The sequence below is a fragment of the Pararge aegeria genome, chromosome Z, assembly GCF_905163445.1.
Source record: "Pararge aegeria chromosome Z, ilParAegt1.1, whole genome shotgun sequence".
Classification (NCBI taxonomy): domain Eukaryota; kingdom Metazoa; phylum Arthropoda; class Insecta; order Lepidoptera; family Nymphalidae; genus Pararge; species Pararge aegeria.
The window spans coordinates 2,149,445-2,172,015 of record NC_053208.1 but is presented as its reverse complement, the minus strand read 5'-3'; the positions used below and the strand labels follow the sequence as shown (position 1 = coordinate 2,172,015).

Below are 22,571 nucleotides of genomic sequence, written 5' to 3'. Positions count from 1 at the left end.
TTTGCAGCTCTAGGCTCTTTGCGTCGTCTTCGGTATTTACTTCCTATACCTACCAAAATTATGCTCGCACAAACCCTACTCCTTCCCATTCTTGACTACGCTGACGCAGGCTATGTTAACTTATCTGAAGATCAGATTAAATATTTATTTATCTATATATATTATACTTATATATTTTATTTATATAATTTATAAATCTAAATGATTGCACCACCTACCTCTTTTCTATGTTTTTTCCTTTTACGCCATTGGTTGCCTGGAAGAAATCGCTATGTAGCGATAAGGCCACCAAATTGCTTTCTCTCTCTTGCTTTGTATTTATATCTCTGTAACTACTTTTTTTCTTTGGTGTACAATAAAAGTGTATTCATTCATTCATTCATAAAAGATGATACACATATAAATATATATATATAGATATAAAATTTAAAAATAATAACACTAGGAATTATCATAAAAATCGATTAAAATTAACGGAAGCAACAAAATTTGAACCTTCGACTGCCTAGCAAGTTTACTAGGCTACATAAAATTTCTAATTCATTGAAGGGTAATTGTATATTATTTTATAACAAACTAGCTGACCCGCGCAACTTCGTCTGCATCAAATCGGTTATTATCGGATTTAAATCTTTTAGCATTTCTATACCCGTAGTAACGTCTAAATGACAGGTCCAATTTGAATAATTTAAAGAGAAATTATTATTTATTTGGATCTGATAGGAACATCACCATCTCAAGATTGTACCCGTGTTTTTATTGACAAATTATAACAAAAAGCGGTTATTGTGTCCTAACAATTAGGCATTTAGCCTCCCAGACATTTTTGTAGGTAATAATGATTACTTTAAACATGTCAATCCATCCATCCCTCCATTCATACATACATATATTCATCCATACATCCTTACTCACAAACTTTCGCATTTATAATATAAGTAGGATGGTACGCATTCATTCGATCGCTGTCCTATATGCTTTGCGACTCGCTGTTATCTGTGAATAGTTATGTCCTTTATTGTCTCCGACAATATTTATCCGATCTTCATTAAAATTACACAACACATTATATACACGGATGGAAATTCCGGTACTAACTTAGCTGTTAGTCTTTTGTGTAGAATAACTTTAAAAATGCATGTGACAAATAAAACAACATTGATTAATTTTCCACTTTATTTATCTTTAAAAGTTTAAGACAGTAATTCTTTACAATGGCCTAAATATATTATTACACAAAACCTGACCAGAAAAATAAAAAATAGAAAAATTATCTTGAACACCTTCTCTGTTAAATGCATTGATTGTCATGCAAACGTGGCGTCCCCAGAAAAGGGTTTTTATTTTCCTGGCAGGTTTTAATTTCTAAAAACGACTTATCCTAATGACCGCTTCACATTGTTCCAGTAGCATGCCAGTCCAGATATCTGATCCAGAACTAGAACAGTGTGAAGCGGTCACTATCCTAATGCCTACTACTTTGATATATTTTACATCTTAAGTATTGTATCAAAAATATTATTGAAAGCAAGGAGCGCTAAAACTTAATACATTTGTCAACTTTGATTGTAAAAAAGTCAGATTTTAAATTAGATTTATATCTATATATATACATTTTCAACCATTATTAAGTATATAATATTGTTAATAATCATAAAGTATTAAATTGCGAGATATTATTGAATTTGATATCTATTTATATATTATATATACGAACATATAGATCAACTTCTGAAAAATTAGTCGTACAGTTTTATGGAAACTTTTACCGACAAAGCAAAAGGCAAGCATTTATTAACAAAAGAAAAAAAACTTACCAATCATAATTGTGAAGGTAAAAATATTTAAGGAAATGCTGTGTTCGTAACTGGTAACAAAAGTTCAATTACGAACGTGGATGGAAACATAGCGTACGGATATTATTTCATATATTTTTTTAATAATATCTATAAAATCTAATTCCCTTTCCGTCGGATCTCGCACTATTAGTGCTTGTATCTTGTATCAAAGTAATTGAATCATATCTTCTGATTAAGAAGAATGATTTTCAAAGAGTATGGAAGGTTAAAGGTGTTATTAAGGAATGTGATCTTTTTTTTAAACAAATCAAAAAATCAACAAATCACGTTCCTAATTACTTCCATGCCTCAACTCAGTATAGTATATGAATGTTCAGTGTACCAAACGATAGCGCGGGATACTTTTGCGCGATATACTTGTGCTGCCATCTATCGTCGCCTCCAGAAACTTTATAAATTAATACTAGAAGCTACAGTATGTTTACCTATTTCTTTAAACGCGGATTGGATTATTTTAAACTTGGATTCGCGTGATTTAAGTTTATATATTGATCGTACAGCTCTTTTCTGCAAGCTTTACCCCATAACAAGATTAATAAACATACTGTGCATTTAAAATTAGCCACCGTAATATTTTATTATTTTACACAAAAATCCAACGACGTTAAAAATTAAGGTTTTTCTTCGCATTATAGATGGGTTTATAAACTTATTAGTTGTGCCCAAAAGTTTCGCCCCCGTAAACTAAGAACGGAACATTGCTTACTCAAATAATATAAAAATCGTCATCTTTCAGATTTTTTTATGATCGAGCAAAGTTTCACTTGTGTAACCATTAAAATCATTAGTCAGGGTATTATGTAAAATTATTTTTGTCGATTTTTATTATTATGCTGGTCTCATGTTTCATGTTTTAATAATTAAAAAAAACTGTACTTAAAGCTACTTGTGGTTTTTTAAATGGGTACTTTTTTAAAAATATAAGGATAGTTCTAGATTATTTAAAGCCTAAAATGGTCATGGCTTGTTCGTATGGAAGTCGGTTTTGAAAAATCTTTTTTGTACTTGTTTACACAATTCGTGGTTTATACCCATCGTTCGCCCAACTTTTTAAACAACCATACAGGATGTTGAGTTCAGTGTCTACTGCTTAGGTCTTTTGTATTAAGTTCAAAAATCCACGGTCCTAGGCCACTTGTTTGCAGCGGCTCCCAGCGACTCATTTGATGTCGTCTAACTCGTAGAAATAAGAATAAAAATACTATTAATAATTATACAAAAAGAAGGTTTATTCCTATTTTAAGAACCTCAATATATCTTCGTTGTACACAAATCATAATATGGACACAATTTTTTTTAAAAATTCATTTTAAAATCGAGAACGCCTGGCCGAGACAAAGAAATGTAGACCTCTAATAACAATAGTGGCCTGGCCGAACGTCAACATTTGAAGCTTTTATCATAGAGTTGTCTCTGGCACCAATATTATTGTGTTTCTTGGCCAAAATAGATATCGTTGTATTGAAAATGTTGATATATAAGCCACTCTGACGTTTTTATTAAAGGGTTTTATGCACCTTTTCTTGAAATCTATAGAACAACTGCCTGAACTAGAAACATCTCCAGTGTCTACAACGGTAAAAAATCAATTATATGCAAAATTCAAAATTCATTTAATTCATTATCGGTATGTCTGATATCTTTGAACCAGTGATAAAAGCAATTATTTTTACTCACTTTTCCCCAAGTGGATGGACTGTGCTATTCTTTGCCCAGTGTACACTGTGTAAAGTAATCTTTTAAAAGAGTTTTTTTCATTCAACTACAAGTTAGCCCTTGACTGAAATCTCACCTGGTGGTTAGTGATGATGTAATAAGATGGTAGCGGGCTCACCTGTTAGGGAGTATGGTAGTCATTCGGTTGCTACGCGACATCGCACCGGAACACTTAATCGCTTAGCGGAACGTCTTTGACGGTAGGGTGGTAACTAGCCACGGCCAAAGCCTCCCACCAGACAACACACAGTTTGTACGAAGACGCTGGCATAGTTAGGTACTGAATCGCACAGGCAAAATTTTATAACTAAGCTTAAAAGTAGCACAGACGCTCAGCTGCCAAGAAAATGAACCTAACCTAACTCACGCTGAGAGCAATTTATCGATTGGGTTTGCGCAGATCCGATAATGCTGTATTAATCACGACATCTAGATGCTTAATGTGATATCATTAAATTGGTTTTAAAAATATAAACTTAAAGTAAAATAGTTAAGTATTATCGCAATCGCAGACGTTCTCGAATAAACGCGAAATCAAAATTAACCTTATGATTCTCATTTAAAAATCATATGGTATTAGAGCACCGCACATTAAAAGTATTCAATAAAAAACGTATATATCACGAATGTAACCTAAAATAATTCCTTGAATTTTCTTATTAAAGGTGAAAGGAAGAAAAATTAAAATTGATATAACTACAGCAATTACAACCCTAACTTTTAAAAAACTATCAACTTTCAAAAGCAATTAGCCCTAGCTTATTGTGATGGTAACTAACTACACTTGTGTGTGTATGTGTGTGTATGCGTGTGAACAGCTCTTGCCATACCAATCTTATATGTTTATTTCTTTCCAATCCCAGACTCTATGTGACATTTGGAAACACAGCTGATGTTATGGTTGTCATTGTTAATTTTATGCAACTGTCAGTAGGTGACAAACAAACAAGCATGAAACTACTGTTAAATGTCGCTGGATCTTAAAGAACTTTCCGCGATTTATGGCCGCACGACCAGCGCACCCTAGTAGTTGGTTGCTGGAACTATTTCACACCGTATCGTCGCGTTATCTACAGTGAGCGCACTTCCATATGACTCCATAGCCATTCCACTTGGCTAAAATAAATCACTGCAAGTCTCTAAAGTTTTATGATGTAGTTTGAGTCGAAGCTAGTCCAGCACGTTCTTGATCATAGTAAGTTACTTATTCTTTTTGGGATGAATATAAACTTAACAATACTTAAATTACCAAAAATGTTCTATTTGATGTTTCCCTGGTTGTACAACTTCTTCAGAGTCCAAGCTCCAAGTAAGAAAGAAGTTAAAATAGGACCAATTTGAAGCTACACCGAATTCTTATACTACAAACAACATTATTAAAATCTGTCCATTAACAAAGTTACGACAGAAACTTACGTATGATAGAGATAAAGAGAAAAAGATTTGACTTCACGAGAGTAGGAGAATGTCGATAGAAATGGCCAATTGCGTACTTTTGGCTTGACGTATACTCTTAGCTTATTCTATTCCACACAAATCTTTTTTACTATACTTATACCTTTTAAGGTTTTGATTCTAACAATTCTGTTATTGATTGTTTGCAATAATAGTAGTGTTGGCTAAAATTATCCATTTTCTAAACAGAATGCCTCACAACTTTAAGATGTGCCTAAATTTTAATAATTATTTCAATATTCACGTCTAATCAAAACAGCAAATATTGTGATTGATTACACTTCGATTTATACATATATAAACTTATGCATAAAAGTTAATAAACAATGGTTTTTAAACAAGCTTATATAATTTATGTCATAATTATAAAAACCAATAATAAAGCAAATATTCTTTATCAATAAGATTTAATGTAGTTTATATAAGGAACAAATATTAAGGTACGAAATAAATATAGAAAATTCCGACTTGTGGGTTTGTAGTGACTTTATAGGTTTTAGAAAAAGTAGGCTATGACAGGAACGTTTGGAAACATGATGTTAATCTTTCCATATAATAATATATAAAGCTGAAGAGCTTGTTTGTTTGTTTGCGCTCAGGAACTACTAGTCCGATTCGAAAATTCGAAATCCGCTGCGTGCGCTGCGTAAGACAAAGTTGTTTCCATTTAAAAGTTCCAAACAACTCGACAGCATTCGACGAAGTCGCGAAGGACCGTTAGTACTTGAGGAAAATTGAAATCTACCCTACCCTACCTACACAATATTTCTCCATCCCTCGGGCACAGTACTTTTTGAAAATAACTGTACCCTCTGACCTACTTTCTACCCCTCGCAACGTGTGCGCAGAGTATCATATTGATCGGTTAAGGTGACAAAGTTTCATGAGTTACATACAATTAAACAATCATTCAATGTGTCACCCCATTTTTTCTAAAGGCAAAAAGTCTCACCCATATCTTTCGCTTGGACTAACGTCACACCAATTACAGAACCGATACTTAAATATAATATTAAAAATCGATTGCCATTCAGTTAGAAATTTACATTTACAAAGTTTTCAAATATACTGGCTGAAAACAAAATCACCATGTGCTGATAAAATCAATTAAAAATAAAGATTTCAATCGTTGATACGCCCTCTCGCCTAAATTTATTTCGGTGATGTATGTGTCAAATGCGTGAGCTCACACATTTGTGATTAGTGCGTTTCAATAATCAATAGTAGTCTTTTGGTCGTTTCCACTAAACCCAGGCTACGCTTAAATCGGACGCCTGATGATTTTAGTGATGCGTACAGAAATAAAAGTTTCACCAACTCTTTTATGACATTCAAATGTATGACATGAAATGTATGAAATGAAATTTATGAAATGAAATAAAATGTATGACATGAAATGTATGAAATGTAATGTATGGATTGAAGTGTATGAAATGAAATGAAATTTGTTCGCTGAACATGAAAATGAGTATTAGTACTTCCTCAACCAGATTTTTCTTAAATAAGCGCTTAGTCATCTTAGATGATGACTAAAGACGCTAGGCGCCAGCTAACGTTACGATCCGATTGAGCGGTGAAATAATATAAATTCAATACTAATATAATATTAATAATACAAACAGAAAATAAAACACCTTTTGGCAAGAACTATAGACACGTTAGGTTATATAGTGAAAATCGATTGGTGAAATGTATGCCTAGGAATCATCTTTGATTAGGCGTCACTTACTTACGCATCGCTTAGTCCGCCGTTAGTGCAAACGAGCAGAAGACCGTCGAAATTAAACAACTTACGGGACCGGATAATAAGTACAACTAAAGTAAATTATATTTGGATGTCTAACTGAAAATTTGCTCCGTGGCTCTTTCGAGCTCCCAATCGTAGTGCGACAGTGCCACTCTCGCCTCATGCGCGTCGACGCCCATGTCCACCAGGCGCTGGACTTTCTGGTTGAACTCCCAGATGACGGTGGGCCCCCCCGCGTATATGTTCGTCCAATGCCGAGCTGTTAGGATGAAAAGATGCTGGCTCTCACGGTACTGTTTGGCGACCACGGCGTCTTGTGGGTCGCCGGCCTCAGCGGCGGACAGCAGGGCTTGGATCGACAGCAACACTGTGCGCAATGTGAGCGCCGCCGCCCACTGGTCCTTCAGGATGTCCAGACAAATAGCACCCGTCACCGATGACACGTTTGGATGCCAGATCTTAGTTACGAAGCGGATCTGTAGAATAAAAGTCAGGGCATATACATTTATGTGTATACACAGCGTGTAACATAATTTCGAAATAATATTGAATGATGCATAGGTTTATTTCATAAGGAAACACCCTGTAAAAATATTAAATCAAAAAACGCATATTTATTTTTCCATAGATACGAACTCAAAATAATCGGGAGTGTTTACTTATGACAACCTTATTGAAGATAAAACACCGACAGGCGCATAGCGTCGCCTCGCGTAGCTACTTACGCTACGCGAAAACTATGGGAATGGTTTACTCAAAAGCTATTAAGGTTTTCGGTTTCACAGATAAGACTCAGAGACAGTAAGTAATGTCCCTCTGAAGCCTGTGAAGTATTATTTCGGTTTTCATTTACACGTATATTGTTTGAGGAAATAAACATCAATTCGCCATATTGATAATTCTGATGAACAAACACAGTTTTAATAAGGGTTCAAGTCTAGGGAATAGAGCCGGTATATCAAGCAATCAGAGAAAACATTTGTAATGCTTATTGTTTACCCCTTCGATTGCTATGTTGCCATTGATTGTATTCAAGTCCCCAAGCGACTCGGTCAACCTTCTTGATTAATAAGAACAGCGTACTAATTGGAAGGATTAATGCTAAATGTTAAGATTTTCTGCCTTATTTTAGCCATGAAGGCACACACAATAATAACCATATCCTCATTATCGAGCTAGTCTTAGAGTTAAAATTGTTTAGGCTAAGTGCAGTTTGGTAAATTTAACACGACGATAACTCACAGGAACGACTTCCACGGAAAGAAGAGGGGTGGTGACAAGTGATATCCTGATACAGATGGGTACGGAACATTAGGATACATGTTTAAGAGTAAAATATATATATATATATATACTACGACAATACACACAACGCCATCTAGTCTCAAATTAAGCGTAGCTTGTGTTATGGATACTAAAATGGCTGATGAATTATATACATTAATACTTATACAGATAAACACCCAAACACTGAAGAACATCAATGTTCATCACACAAACATTTTCCTGTTGTGGGAATCGAACCCACGGCCTTGGACTCAGAAAGCAGGGTCGCTAGCCACTGCGCCAATCGACCCTCAAAACTCTATAGATAAACTCAATAAATGGCTCTTAGAAAAGAGTTACTACGACTTAAATGATTATTTCATTAAATTGTCTTTTTTATTCGATTATACAATTGTTTTAATTTGTATCTTCTCTGACATATTTATTGCGACTTATTTTGTGATTTAATTATGATTCGATTCTATGAAGATATGTGATTTGCACAATGTTAATTTGGTTGAATGTTATTGAATATCGTAATATCCCTTTTGATTTTTTTTAGCTAATAATTAAAGGGAAAATTTACTTAGTTAGGGAATATAGGGAGCACCAACAAACAAACTTTCGCATTTATAATACGAGTAAGTATTTGATTAAAAGAATAAACAAGTAATATCACGTTCGAAACCAATATACTGTATTGGTTTCGGACGTGATATTTATTTATTTAGTAGTAAACACACAGCGTTACAAATTATTTTGGTTAAGGGTTATCTTATTACTTACTAAAATAAGGCCAAATCTACATTACAAATATAAACTGTGATAATTAAGTAATAGGTGCAACTATATAATATACAAAAAAAACAGTTACGATATTCACAACAGCATGAATGAGTGTGAGTGCATGTGTGTGTGCGTAAGTGTGTGCGTGTGTGTATAAGTGTGCAAATGTATGTGTTTAGGTGCGCGTGTGAGTCTTCATTTATGTAGAAGGGCAATCTTAAATGAATGATTTCACATCATTTATTATCTCTCGCGATGCAGTTTAGTTATTGCATTCTTAATTTTGTTTACAAAAAAATTTAATATATAAAGTTTTGAAAAAAAAATATTATAGTTTCTTATTATAGAACTTCATATTATTGTTTTATTTATCTGTTAAAACATCCGTTTGTGGACTTTGGCATAATATCACTTAGGAACTTGCACATATTTCGGGAATGGTGCCTAGTTTAGAAAAAGTCGTAATGTTTGCATATAACATTACGAATACAATAACATACATAACATCCCTATTAACGATAAGGCCGCCTTTACACTCTTGCACTAAATCCTATTACTGTACTCTTTTTGTCTTTCCTATCAGTGTTTTGTTGCAATAAAGTTTTTCTACATTCTATTTATGACAACATGCAAATGTACCTAAGCCAATTTTGTTTGAGGCACGAGCTAAAATAAACGTATACATCATAAAAGTATAGTTTTTGACGACTAAATAGTGTCAAGTATAGCAACAGGGCATTGCAATTAACTTTGCTAATTAATTTCGCTTTAAGAATAATTGCTATGCCGAATTAAAAAAAATATATCTTGTTTTAGAATCTTTTCTTCGCAGTACCATATCCTAAATCCTACGATTATAAGTCGCACGTTCATATTTCGCAATGCTTAATCAACTTTATTTTAATCCGACTTTGTAAAAGGCTAACACGCTGATCTCAGAAACATAGATGAATAACTAGTTTATTAATAACAGTAATAATAACTTTATTGGGCACAAAGAAACAAGTACAATTACAACGGTATACAAAAAGACACATTAGTTATCAGTTAAATGACCAAAGCAGTAGGTGTAAAACTTCTGCCCCTATACTAGGATTTAACCTGTGTATTTGAAAGATTAATCAGAATACCAAAACGATGGCAGACAAAATCGCAAGCCAAAACTAGTTTGTGTTTAAATTACAAATAAACGTTACGATAGATTGAGAATGAATTGCTCAAATGAGGTACCTACTTAGACTTTATTGACATTGCGAATGGAATGGAATACTGCTAACAAGGGGTTTACATTGTAGATTTAGCAAGGACTTGCTCTAAACAGGCACGTAATTTTGGTTAAGAGATCGCAGTCATAGACTCAAATATACATAGCTTGAAAAACATTTAATAATGACGAAAATAAACTAACTATTTTTTTTTAATAGTTTTGATTGACGGACCAAGAATATGGAACAGCCCAAGTGACGGTTAGTTGAACATAAACAGAGCAATACTGCACAGGGCATGAAAGAAGCACGACGTCCTCTCTGGCGCAAAGGTGAGCGCTGAGAATTTAATTAGGAGGCCCCGGATTCGATTCCCGTCAGGTAAGTGTAGAGCACCAATGAAAAATCCAAAATCGGGAATCATTTCTCTCTGCGTAAACGGTTAAAGTTTCGGTATGACATTAATTAATGTATGGCAAAGTTCTAAAAAAAAACGTCCGTCACAGCATACGTCTATCTTTTAAGGATGACTATACGCGGACGAAGTGGCGAGGGACCGCTTGTTAATTTTTAATTTTTTTAATTTTTAATATCTGCAATCATCTATACTCAGAGTCCGGTGTGATGGGTGTATTGACCGTCCGTTAATTGTCGTTTCACACGTATTTCACTAATCCACTAGGTACAAGTTAGCCCTTGACTGCAATCTCACATGGTGGTGAATGAAGTCTAAGATGGTAGCGGGCTAACCTGTTAGGGAGTATGGTAGTATCATAAACCTAATCGGTTGCTACGTGACATCGCACCCGAACACTAAAGCGGCACGTCTTTGTCGGTAAGGTGGTTAACAAGCCACGGCCAAAGCCTCCCACCAGACCAGGCCAAAGAAATATACTGAGTATATTATGAGAATCTTCTTGGAGGAATGCGACAAAGGGATTTCAGTAGGAGGTTGGAAGATATCCAACTTAAGATACGCCGATGACTCTTCTCTTTTCGCTCAAAATAAAGAAGACATGGAGCATTTGCTGACACGCCTAGGAAGAATAAGCCTCTCCTTTGGACTTGCAATCAATAGAGAAAACCAAAATTATGATCGTGGACCGAGCCGAACTAAGCCACCCTGACATTCCCATGATTAGCAACTGTGAGGTTGTCCAAAGCTACGTGTACCTCGGCTCTACCATCACTAACACGGGTGGGTGTGAAGAAGAGATTTAAAGGAGATGTGCTATTACAAGATCTGCCGTTGATAGGCTAAAAAAACTATGGTGCAACCGCAATATAACTAAGACCACGAAAGTCCGCCTGAGTAGAAGTTTGGTCTTCCAAATATTTCTGTATGGCGCAGAAACATGGACAGTACGCTTGAAAGACCGTCGCAGAATCGATGCACTAGAAATGTGGTGCTGGCGGCGATTGTTGCGGATCCCTTGGACAGGACAGCTTTTCGGACTAACGTGTCGATCCTGGAGGAACTAAAAGTCAAAGAGAGGTTATCGTCGATTGTGCAGATACGAATCCTCAAGTTCTTTGGACACATAACTACAAATAAACACTCCATGGAACGACTTGTTTTCCAGGGGAAAGTGGGAGGCAATCGGTCACGCGGTCGATCACCGACGCGTTGGACAGACATAATTAAAGCTACAACGCAAACCGCCATAGTCCAATGTTTCAGAAACGCTGAAGATCGTAACAAGTGGAGGCGCATCGCGGGGGCTGCTGTAGCCAAAGAAAATGTACCATCGTCAACCACGACCACTCTGTCAAGAGTGAACGACTAAGGACGAGTTGGGGTGTCAAAATATAAAAAAATACAATACCTTGGGTGGGTTGAAGGGATACGTCTCGGGCACTTTGATTTCCAACTGGAACGTGCCACCCTCGTACGGGGTGTCCGGCGGGCCAGCTATGGTGCCTTGGAGTTCGGTCCAGCTCTCACCGACTAGGGCCAGCTTGATGTAACCCCCAGCCACCTGTAACGTGACATACAAGTGATTTTAAAATTGAGAGTAATTTTTTTCACGAGTCGTCATCATCATCTTCATTTTCAGCCATCCAATGTCCGTTATCACCAAACTTAGATATGATGTCTATAGAATATATTTGACTAACTCATAGGTGATAATTATTAAAATATATAATACTACATATTCCCTGCGGCTTCGCCCGCGTAAATTTCGGGACCCAGCGTACTTAGTCTGCACCTATAGTCATACATGAGATTTTCGACAAACATTTTGTTATCTTTCGTAAAAAAATTTTTTTTTTTTAAAGTTTCTATATTACTTCTGATACCTCTAAGAATACGTGTACAAAGTTTCATGGTGATCGGTTAAGTAGTTTTCGCGCGAAAGCGTAACAAACAAACTTACATTCACGTTCATAATATTAGGAGGATTACTACTGCTGTTAAAATATATTTAAAAATTTAAGTGTTGTTATTACATATATCAGTTTATTTTTATATTCTTTAATTAGAAGAAAAAGAAGAAATACTTTATTGCAAACAAACATCAAAATATACATAAAATAAAGAATAAACAAAAAAAAACAAATATTGTAGGCATGCAAAGGCGGCTTTATTGCTAAAAAGCAATCTATTACAGGCAACCTCCGGCAGTAGGAACAGGTAAAAAAGAGCGGGTGAAATTATATTATGTTTGATGTATTTGTATTAACTAGTTAATGTATAAGTATGTAGTTAATAGCATGTATTTTAAAAATAAATTTGAACACAAAACACCTTTATACCCCAATTGTGTTAATCTGCTAAATTTTTTTATTCTGTGTTTATTTTTAAGAAAACATTACAACACACTTAAATAGTTAAAATTCAATAAACGGTTGTATAGTAAGTGTTTGAAACTAAATTTAATAAATAAATAATTAATAAAATAAATAAACTTTTGTCCCCTAATTTCTACAAAATGTCGCCCTAGATTCTGTTCCGCGATGGCAGTAATTAGATCCGGGATCGTACTCACGACTTCATGATCAGTAATCCATCTAGTTAACCACTAAACCAACGACGCAGTTACACGTACTCTACTCAGAATGTTGAATATTTTAATGTGTACTTCAGTGTTTGACGTCATTTACTTGTAAAGGTTTATTTTTAATTTTGGCTCTGTCGCACGAACGAAATCAGTAAGACATCTTTGCTTTGTGCTCAACAATAACAAATTCAGTTCAAAGAAGTCAAGAACCATTAGCAAACAACTATTTGACAAAAGGAAAAAAGAATGCAAATTGCGATCTATTTCATACGCCCTACCGAATGAAAAGCCATGTTAATTCGTGAAGAATCAAATCTATTTGTTATGTACATGTTATCAATAAAACTATCTAAACAAAGTACAATAAGCTATTCTTGGAGGCGTGAACACATTCGTATTGCAAGACATTACGGATTAAAATATATGTAAAATAATCTCCAAGCAAATCTTGAAAACTTGAATTTGAATTAGTTCAAGCAAAGCTTAAATAATAATAAATAAATAAATATACTAGTACGACACTGCAAACATCGCCATCTAGTCCCAAAGTCTGCGTAGCTTGTGTTATGGGTACTAAGATGACGTGTGTAGAAGTATATCAAAAAATATACAATTTCCACGATGTAGGTGTGTCTAAAGGATGTAAAGTCGAAATATGCAGCAAATAATTTTGCGCGGGCAAAGTAGCGGCCATGAGCTTAATATTAAAGCAGTGCAAATCACTGCTAGGGTAACAATACATCGGTAATCATGATGGAGCTCTTCAAACTAGTTGAACTTTGACTTGTATCTACTACGGCTGTTTGAATACCTTCTATAGTATTACGATATAGCAAAGTATCGACTCACATGATATACGTTATAGATACGTATATTGTATATATTGCTGGTCGTATTTACGTTTTTTTGAATCATCAATACAGTTGGTGGCTTAAGGCAGGCGTCGCCCACTACTAAGACTTGGGGTGTGCTTCAAACGGTATTCAGAATTAATGTTTGTTTAAAAATAAACCTTTACAAGTAAATGACGTCAAACACTGAAGCACATATATTAAAATATTCAACATTCTAATTGTGGAGACGGTACGTGTAACTGCATCGTTAGTTTCGTGACTACCAATTGAATCCTACCTAACTTTTGTAAAAAACAAATGTCTAAAAACATATATTAGCACTGAAATAAAAAAGTAGTTTAGCAGCTTCTCTTTTTATTGTACAGCCTTATTAGTTTCTATAGCTCGAAAGGCGATTATTTTAGGACCAATTTGCATTTACAAAGACTGAAACAGCGCTTTAAAAGCCCCTTACACCTTATTAGGCAGCTTCATGCGAAACAAGGGTGACCATAAACATTAATTTTAGCATACAACGCCCAAATAGCTCAATTCTTAGGTATGGTATAGTTTTTGGGAAAACTCAAGCAGTATTAAAAGTGTATTTATTGAGCAGAAAAGGTGCATAAGGGTGAAAGCTGCGAGCCATTCTTTAAGAAACTTAGTATTCTGACTTCCATACATACTAATTCAAACAAAACAAAACAAAAAAAAAAAAAGTAGAGTATTTGTATGTTTGTATATCTATGGAATATATTTTATATTTTTGTATATATCTTTAATATGTTATGTTTAATATGTATTATGTTTTATGTTAATTTAGTTTAAAATCCTAATATTTCACTAATGTTTGTTGTACCACCTAATTTCGTATAGCTTTTTCTTGTATGCCTTTGGTTGCCTGGAAGAGATCGCTATTTAGCGATAAGGCCGCCAAATTGTACGTTGTCTACCTTATTGTGCTGTTGTATGTATCTCTGTAATTTTCTCTGTGGTGTACAATAAAAGTGTAGTAATTCATTCATTCATTCAAAACATACTAAGTGTATTATTGAAAGATAAAGTACCGACCCGTGCATAGTACCTACGCTACGCGACGCGTACCTAATAAAGTGACAGGAGTCACTTCATTTTACTTTTGCAAGTGATGTTTACTCAAAAACTATTAGCGTATTTTCACATATATTTTCACAGATACAGTAATGTTTCACAGATTTCGGTTTTGATTTACACGTATATTTGAGCGACATAAACAAAAACGTTGTAGGGGTTAATTTAGGTTTCCTCCCCACAGCACCGCTTTCTTTAATAAAAGTGTCTGCACGATGGCTATACAAAGATATAATAAGTTACCAAAGATGATTGGAGGATAATTGATTTCATTTATAAATTTATTTAATAATTAATATTGACAATGTACATTTTAAAATATTAATGAATTTATTTTGAATTTGTTTAAAAGTGGTCCGCACTGGGCCAGCGAGTCTACAGCCTTAACCCCTTCTCATTGTGGGAGGAAACCCCAATGGACAATGACCATGATGATGATGATGATCACGATGATGGATGATGACGAGCTTGGATGTTTGTTACTTGGGTACCCACAACCAATTACAACTTCCTAGGACCTATTAAGAGTCTCAAGCCAAGGATGGAACAAAAGATATGTGGAAACTTTAAAGATTCCTTGTTGACTATGGAATCCCTAGTCACTTATAATATTTTATTACTAAATTTTTGTATTTTCATTAGGTCAGTGAAATGAAACTAGACAAAGATTTACAAGTTATTAAAACAACTACAATGACGCACAACCTAAATCACATTATTATCGCTAGCATCACTGGATTTACCACCAGAACTCTTAGATTAATTAAATTATTGTTCAAAAACATGTTATGAGCTATGTTGCACCTTATCTTGTAAAAATTTTCTTGTGTTCTCAATGAATTTCTTCAGTCATCAGTAGTAACGTTTTCACTTGCATTTTGCAATATAGTCTATAAATCGTTGAGATGAGTTATGTTGTGTATGTATGCATGACATAAAGAAAACAAAAGTAGGCATTAAATAACTAGCTTATTGAACAACTTAGAGTTAGTGACTGATATTGTAGCAATCTACGGACTGTATAACCATGTTGCTTTGCAATTTCTTCCGAAATATAGGTTAGTTTTCTAGGTTTGTTGTCCTTCACTAGTCGGACAGATTCATGCTCCAGTTTTCTGCTCATGGATGTTATAGCTTAAGTCCTTTTCTAAGGAATGGTATAGCACATCTCTGATAAAAACCGGGGTACATACAATTTTGCAGCGTAGTTGAGATTCACTCTTTGAACTTTATAAATTCATCTCTTTATTCCATAAGAAGAATTTTGATTTTTCTATTGATTTAAAAGCCAGCAAGCAATTGGGTACAAAGCAATGATTTTTCTTTTATTGTATTTAGTAAAATATGTAATCATTACAATTCTCTTATCACACTAATAATTTTCTTAATGTTGGATAATTATCATGCATCAAATTCATAAACTGAAAGGAAGGCACTATTGACGTGAGAACTCATCCTGAATTTAAAATGTCTGGCTGGCAGGTGGATGGCTAGTTGTAATGTTGCCATAATCTTCGAGTCAATGCAATGACTCAGGAATGTAGAGGATCAGTTGTAGCTAGTAAAAAAGGCAAGTATGAAGTTGAAGCCCTTTGGGGCGGGCGACTTTGAATCTTTTCTGACCTCTGACAGCAGTTTTTAAGCAATTACCATATCACTTGATTCAACGGTGAAGGAAAACATCGTGAGAAAACCTGCATGCTTGAGAGTTCTACATAATGTCCTCAAAAGTGTGTGCAGTCTTCCAATCAGGGCTGGGCCAGCATGACGGACTACAACCTTAACCCCTTCTCATAGTGGGAGGAGACCTGTGCACAGTAGTGGGCCAGGAAAAGCTTGATATGATGAAGATAATGTTGACATTGATGATACTTAAATGGTGGAACGGTAATGCAACCTATTGTTGCAAATTGTTTTTATAAAAAGTCATACACAAAATTATACTTCAAATTCTGATCAATTTCAATAAAATACTTTCACTATTTAAAGGCACTTATTTACTCAGGAAATAGGGATACTTTAATGGTAAATTTAGCTCAAGTTATAATATGACTTTATTATCTAAGGGCAGTTCCTTATTAATTTTTTCTTTCCTAATTCCTGTTTTTAATCACATTATATCCTATGTATAATACTGATTGTCTACCCATACTATGAATTACTCTGGGATTGTACATTATGCATCACACAAGGCATTCACTGAGTGTACTTTTCAATGAAGTAAGATAATAACTACACTATATGTTACTGTAAAGAAATAGACAATGTGATTTTCACCTAAAACCTTTAGCAATTGTGGCTTGTTTGTATATAATAATTCTGGATCTTATTATTGAAAGTGCAGCCAAAACATTTAAATCATATAAATGTCTTATCATCAAAACAAATAAGAAATTCTTGGCACATGTTCAATGTCATTTTTCACCCATCAAAAGATAAAAAATTTACTTGTTTAAGAGTTCTTATTCAGCATATTTATAATAATTTTGCATGCCCTCAGTCCCAAAAAATAAATATACATGGTATGAGTCTCAATATTATAGGAACCGCAGCCCAGAACCCAACAATGAAACAGGAGATTTATACTCCACAAAAAGTAGGAGAATATCTATGGTGTAATTTATAATTTCTTCAATCCTTATAGTCCACACCAAACAGATGAAAATTCAAGAAATCAAAATTCATTTATTTCAAGAATTCCTTATATTCTTGGCATTCTTGAAATAAATGAATTTTGAAATTTTGAAACATCAAGTCTGTCTTTTTGTAGTGACTCTATCAATGGTTCGGAAGGCAGATTCTACCGAGAAGAAGCCGGCACGAAACTCAGCAGTTGCTCTTTTCCAAAATCAACAATTTACATTTTACATTTTAACAACTTATTCATTTTTCAGGAGCCGGATGCTTCCAAGCAACCTTGTCATTAAGAAATTCATCAATTGTATAGTAACCTTGCCGATCTTCAGCAATGTACCCTCTACACACGTTTTGCTTCAAAACCTGGGTTTGCTACCTTTTGTAAAGCATAAAGGTGATGATTGTTTGAGAAACAAGTTGATTTTTACTATTTTAGTAGATAAGAGTAAGAGAACAGTGCAGTCTATGTGTCTAAAAAGTCTAATTGTGTTAACTGTGAGTTCATGCAGTTTCTCTGACTGATCATTATTAGTATTATCTGATAATAACAATTTAAAGAGAAATAGCTTTATTACAAAACATGGGCATTTCTAAATGCTGTACAACCTGAAGCTCAGATAAAAACATGATATGAAAAATATTTTTTATTTCATAGCCCAATTCTTTAGGAAGGTTAAAGGCTATCTAACATCAAGCTTAGGAGACAATTTTATTACAAGAATTGGTAAGATTTGAATATTGTGTATGAGTAGTATTTAATTCAGGTGTACACCAATACAGGTCTACAGTCCCTAAAAGATCTTGGAGGTCAAAAAACAGCCACAATGAATTGGTGGGTGAAAAAAATTTAACAATTACATTATAATTGTTGAGAATCTAATCAATTTCGATCTTTGGAACAGTAAACTTAGATTGGTCAGGTACAAATCAGAGACAATATTGAAATTCAAGCGATTTTAAGCTAATAAAATTAATTGCAAAAAAATTTGCTTTTTTTTTACATTTTCCAACAATACAACTGATCTTAAAACCTCAATTGGTGATCTTTAATACAAGCGACATGAGACTGTGCCTCTAATGGCGATCATGAGGGCACTACGAATAATATGATAAACGTAGGTACCATACAAAGGGTAATAATTTAATTAAACTACGAATGAATAAAAAAAAAATGAATATTTTGATCTATTTTAAGGTAATACTAAATTATTTTATAATTAGAGTGATAATCATTGGTGCGTAAATGAATTTAATTTTTCCGTAGGACTAAAATCTATAATATTGATTGGCGCATGCGTTAATTCGATTACCTATATAAAAGACAAAAATAATTCTAAAATCCCCTTCAATTTAAGCCCTTTCAGGGAGCCCCAGAGAATTAGTAAAAAATACAATATTGCTTCACATTAAAATTTCAACAGAGACCTTTGTAGGTACCTACCATGGTTGCATGGAATATATCATGACATTTAAGTTTTTCACCTTACCTCTTCACTGTTCATCACCTCCTTAAATTCTCGCTTAATGCGCTTGGCGGCTATGTTAGCCATATTTATAAGAATGCAACGTTTAGTAGGCAAGAAAATATAGTAAAAGACAATGCAAACAAAATATTGCAGAACGCAGCACCTCTTACAATACACTTGGCAGATTTGGGAATTGAGATTAATGTTGGATCCACAGACTAGAAAATTTTTGCTGTGTTACAAGCAATAAAATATAATTCATTCAATGTTGCCAACCGTCAGTAGCAAAGAAAATATATAAACGATATATTTTAGTAGGTATGAACCCTCCATAGTATGATTACTTATAGGCGTGAATTTCAAAACTTGAGGCAACCTTTGAAGTGTGAGGTACATGTAGGGTACGAGGTCTGTGTCTGTGATACGGCTAAACCCAGAATATGGAGGGTAGCCTCCATAACCCAGAGGCAGATCACGTGTCAGGTTATGTTAAACAAGATCTGGCATTCACGCCTTATCTTATCTTATTTATTAATATTGTTCAACATGGGTAATTCGTCTGTGTTTATTAGGAAATTAAATAATTTCTCAAATATTGTAGTGTGGGAAAGTGTCCACTATAAGGTCAAGGTTTAAAAGCACAGAATCTTTGGATAAGGTAAACTAAAAAAAAAAACAAGAAAAATAAAAAAAATTCTGCGCTACTTATTCGCACACGGCAGAAGTAACTGCTGAAAAGTAGAATACGAGAGATTGAGGTGGATGTAGAGTATCAGACCTATTAGGATTAATGTAAGGTTTATTATTTAGCTTCCATGGTATTTGTGTCTCTATGGACTTATTTTTTCGTTTCATCGAATTTGAAATTACAACGATTCTAAAGAAGTTTGACTTCAAAACTAAACTTTATTTACTTAACTTTGTACGATTTTCATTGAATTAAAGAGTGATCCAGTTAAGTTTATTAATGTATTTCTTCGATTTGTGACTTCATCACTTCATCCTTAGGAAACCTGCACCATCATCATCATCATCATTGAGAACCCATGACTGGCCCTCTACAGGGTTCCGGTCTTGTTCAGGGGTATGGTAGTTATAAGCCATAGTCCTGTTTCCACGCAACATCGTACCGAAACGCTAAATCGCTTGGCGGCACATATTTATCGTCAGAAAATATGTGGAAAGTCAGAGCTGCAGACTAAGAACATGACACCAGGCTAGACCGAAAATTCGGTAATTTAAAATTCCCAAACTGCGCCGCCCGGGCCCGAATCCGGGACCTCTCATTTATAAGACCACCACGCCACTGATATCGCACAGCACTATGAAAAATTATCGTCTGGAAAATTATCGGGAAATGATTAAAACAGCCCTCAAAGCACAAAATATTTTAACTAAACGCACACACTCACACTTTTATTTACAATTATAGTTTCAAATTTTTCTTGAAGTCTTCCATCGGAAATTAGAAATTTCTTTGTAACAACTTTCATTATAATTAAACAAACGTGTAAATGAAAACCGAAATATTACTTCACAGGCTTTAGAGGTACAGCATGTACTGTCTCTTGAGACACCGGTGAAACCGAAAACATAATAGTTCTTGAGTAAACCACACATATATTTTATTAAAAAAAATCATATACAACTCTAATATCATATGCAAAATAAAAATCATGTGACTCCAGTCACTGTATTAGGTACGCGTAGCCTAGGTACTATGCGCGTGTCGGTGTTTTATCTTTCTTAGGGTCGTAATCGTAAGTAAACACTTCATCCAAGCATCCTTCAATATTGTTTCGTTATACGTTGTATAATTAATGATGGTTGTAAATTGTTAGTTTGATGGTGTATCAATTTAAACTTGTTGTAAAATATCATCTATCTCTAATTTTTGTTTAACTCACACTATAGTGCTACCACTAAAAAAAAATTTTGTCCTGATTCTGTGTCAGTTGGAGTCAGTACTTCAACTTATGAATATTATTCTGGGACCCATGTTTGTATCCTCTTCGACCCCTGCAAATGGAGACACTCAGCCTTAGATAAAGGACCTAAATCATCTGATATAGATATTTAGGATTTAAATACCCCTATGGTAGTACTCAGTCTACGATGGTAGTAAATATATTTTATCGATGGGGATATCAAAGTGAAAATAATATAATTACATAATTATGTATAATTTACAAGCTAAGTCAGGTAGGTATGTCAAAGCAAGCTATACTTACCACAGATTATTAATTAGTGCAATTGTTTATATTCTCCTTGACTCACTCACCTCGCAAACCTTTCGGACTTCAGTCTGGTTAGAGTATGTACCTATAATGTGTTCTGTGTTCACTGCTCAGGCTGTTGTTGAACTTTACGGTGCTGGGGTAGATTACATAGTCGAGGTGTATGTAATTTAACAATAATTTTATTTCGTATTGTAGATTATTTATTTTGTCATCTCATAACTAAACATACATATAAAATGGTGGTAAATGGACTTTAGCGAGTGATTTTATCGGTTTGGTGCTGAAACTTTCAAGTTATGGCTGGTGATTTTATATGTGCTAGGACAACGTTATGGTAATTTACCCATGTTACCGTGCTTCACCTATATACCTGGCGTTGGACTCTGAAGGTGGGTAAACAATTTAAACGGAGCTTATTTTAGTCATAGACTGCTTTTTATCTTTCAAGAGTGGCGAAGGATGTATGAATACGCGTTGTTTTCTCTTTGTTTCGGCTTGCAGTTGGTCAAACATAAATAAGTTTCAGAAAAGGGCTATGAACGGCCCCTCTTGTTGTACTGCTCTGGCTGACAGATGTAATGCGTTTATTTACTTTACCCCGATGTTCGTCTTATTAAGTTTACTTTAGTGTTGTTTAATTAATCACGTAAAATGATTAAAATAGAAAACTATTATGCATGCTTGTATATGCTATGCATTTTATTAGAAAGTTTCGAAGCGAAAACAATTATTTAGCTTTCTATCATTCATGATTTTACCTTTAAATGAAACTTGTTAAGTTAACTATTAGTTTCTTATTTAAATGATTAAAAGTCCTTTACTGAAAATATTAACTCAAACTTATAAGAAATTAAATATATATATTAAACAAATGACTATACAAGTCATGGTTGCATGAAATGGGGCCTAGAATGCTGGATGCATTTTCTTGCTGAACAATCAGACCTATGCACAAGCAAGCTAGTCTCTCTGTTGCTAGTCAAGTTTATTAAAAAAGTAGACTGCTATTAAATTAGTATATTATTAAAGTATCACACACAGATGTTTAGGGTCTGGTTTAGAGTAATCTTTGTCCTATTATGGGAAACTTGTTTATTAATTAAAAGGAAGATAACTCTCCGGAGGTGCAGTAATAGGTACTTAAAAATAATTTCAATGGTGCTAGTTCTGCTGTACATGAAGATATAAACTGAACTAAATTTTCAAATCTAATAAGATAATCGTTAGCCCAGGATCCAATACCTAAAGA

General features: G+C 34.3%; 2 protein-coding genes across 3 annotated transcripts in view; one reads left to right on the top strand and one right to left on the bottom strand.

The window, feature by feature from the left end:
• Positions 1–5,420: 5,420 nt before the first annotated feature.
• LOC120636051 (ubiquitin-conjugating enzyme E2-22 kDa) lies at positions 5,421–19,296 on the bottom strand. The gene is made up of 3 exons (XM_039907318.1): positions 19,104–19,296; positions 11,861–12,013; positions 5,421–7,253 (listed from the first exon to the last, which is right to left on the bottom strand). Exons 1-3 carry the CDS (start codon positions 19,164–19,166, stop codon positions 6,870–6,872), a joined length of 600 nt encoding a protein of 199 aa, XP_039763252.1. The 5' UTR covers positions 19,167–19,296; the 3' UTR covers positions 5,421–6,869.
• A 2,150-nt stretch (positions 19,297–21,446) lies between these two features.
• The window catches only part of LOC120636415 (discoidin domain-containing receptor 2-like), a 146,047-nt gene continuing 144,922 nt past the window's right edge, over positions 21,447–22,571 (top strand). For both annotated transcript variants that reach the window (XM_039907889.1, XM_039907888.1), the window contains exon 1: positions 21,447–21,711. The gene's annotated coding sequence lies outside the window, so the exon portion shown is untranslated. The remainder of the gene's footprint in view (positions 21,712–22,571) is intronic.

What these genes read in the sequence shown, in the direction of transcription:
- LOC120636051 (XM_039907318.1), bottom strand. Translation starts at nt 19,166, where the DNA reads ATGGCTAACATAGCCGCCAAGCGCATTAAGCGAGAATTTAAGGAGGTG. An exon ending in AGGTGATGAACAGTGAAGAG is followed by an intron (nt 12,014 to 19,103) that starts GTAAGGTGAAAA and finishes GTCACGTTACAG; the next exon opens with GTGGCTGGGGGTTACATCAA. An exon ending in ATCCCTTCAACCCACCCAAG is followed by an intron (nt 7,254 to 11,860) that starts GTATTGTATTTT and finishes TTTATTCTACAG; the next exon opens with ATCCGCTTCGTAACTAAGAT.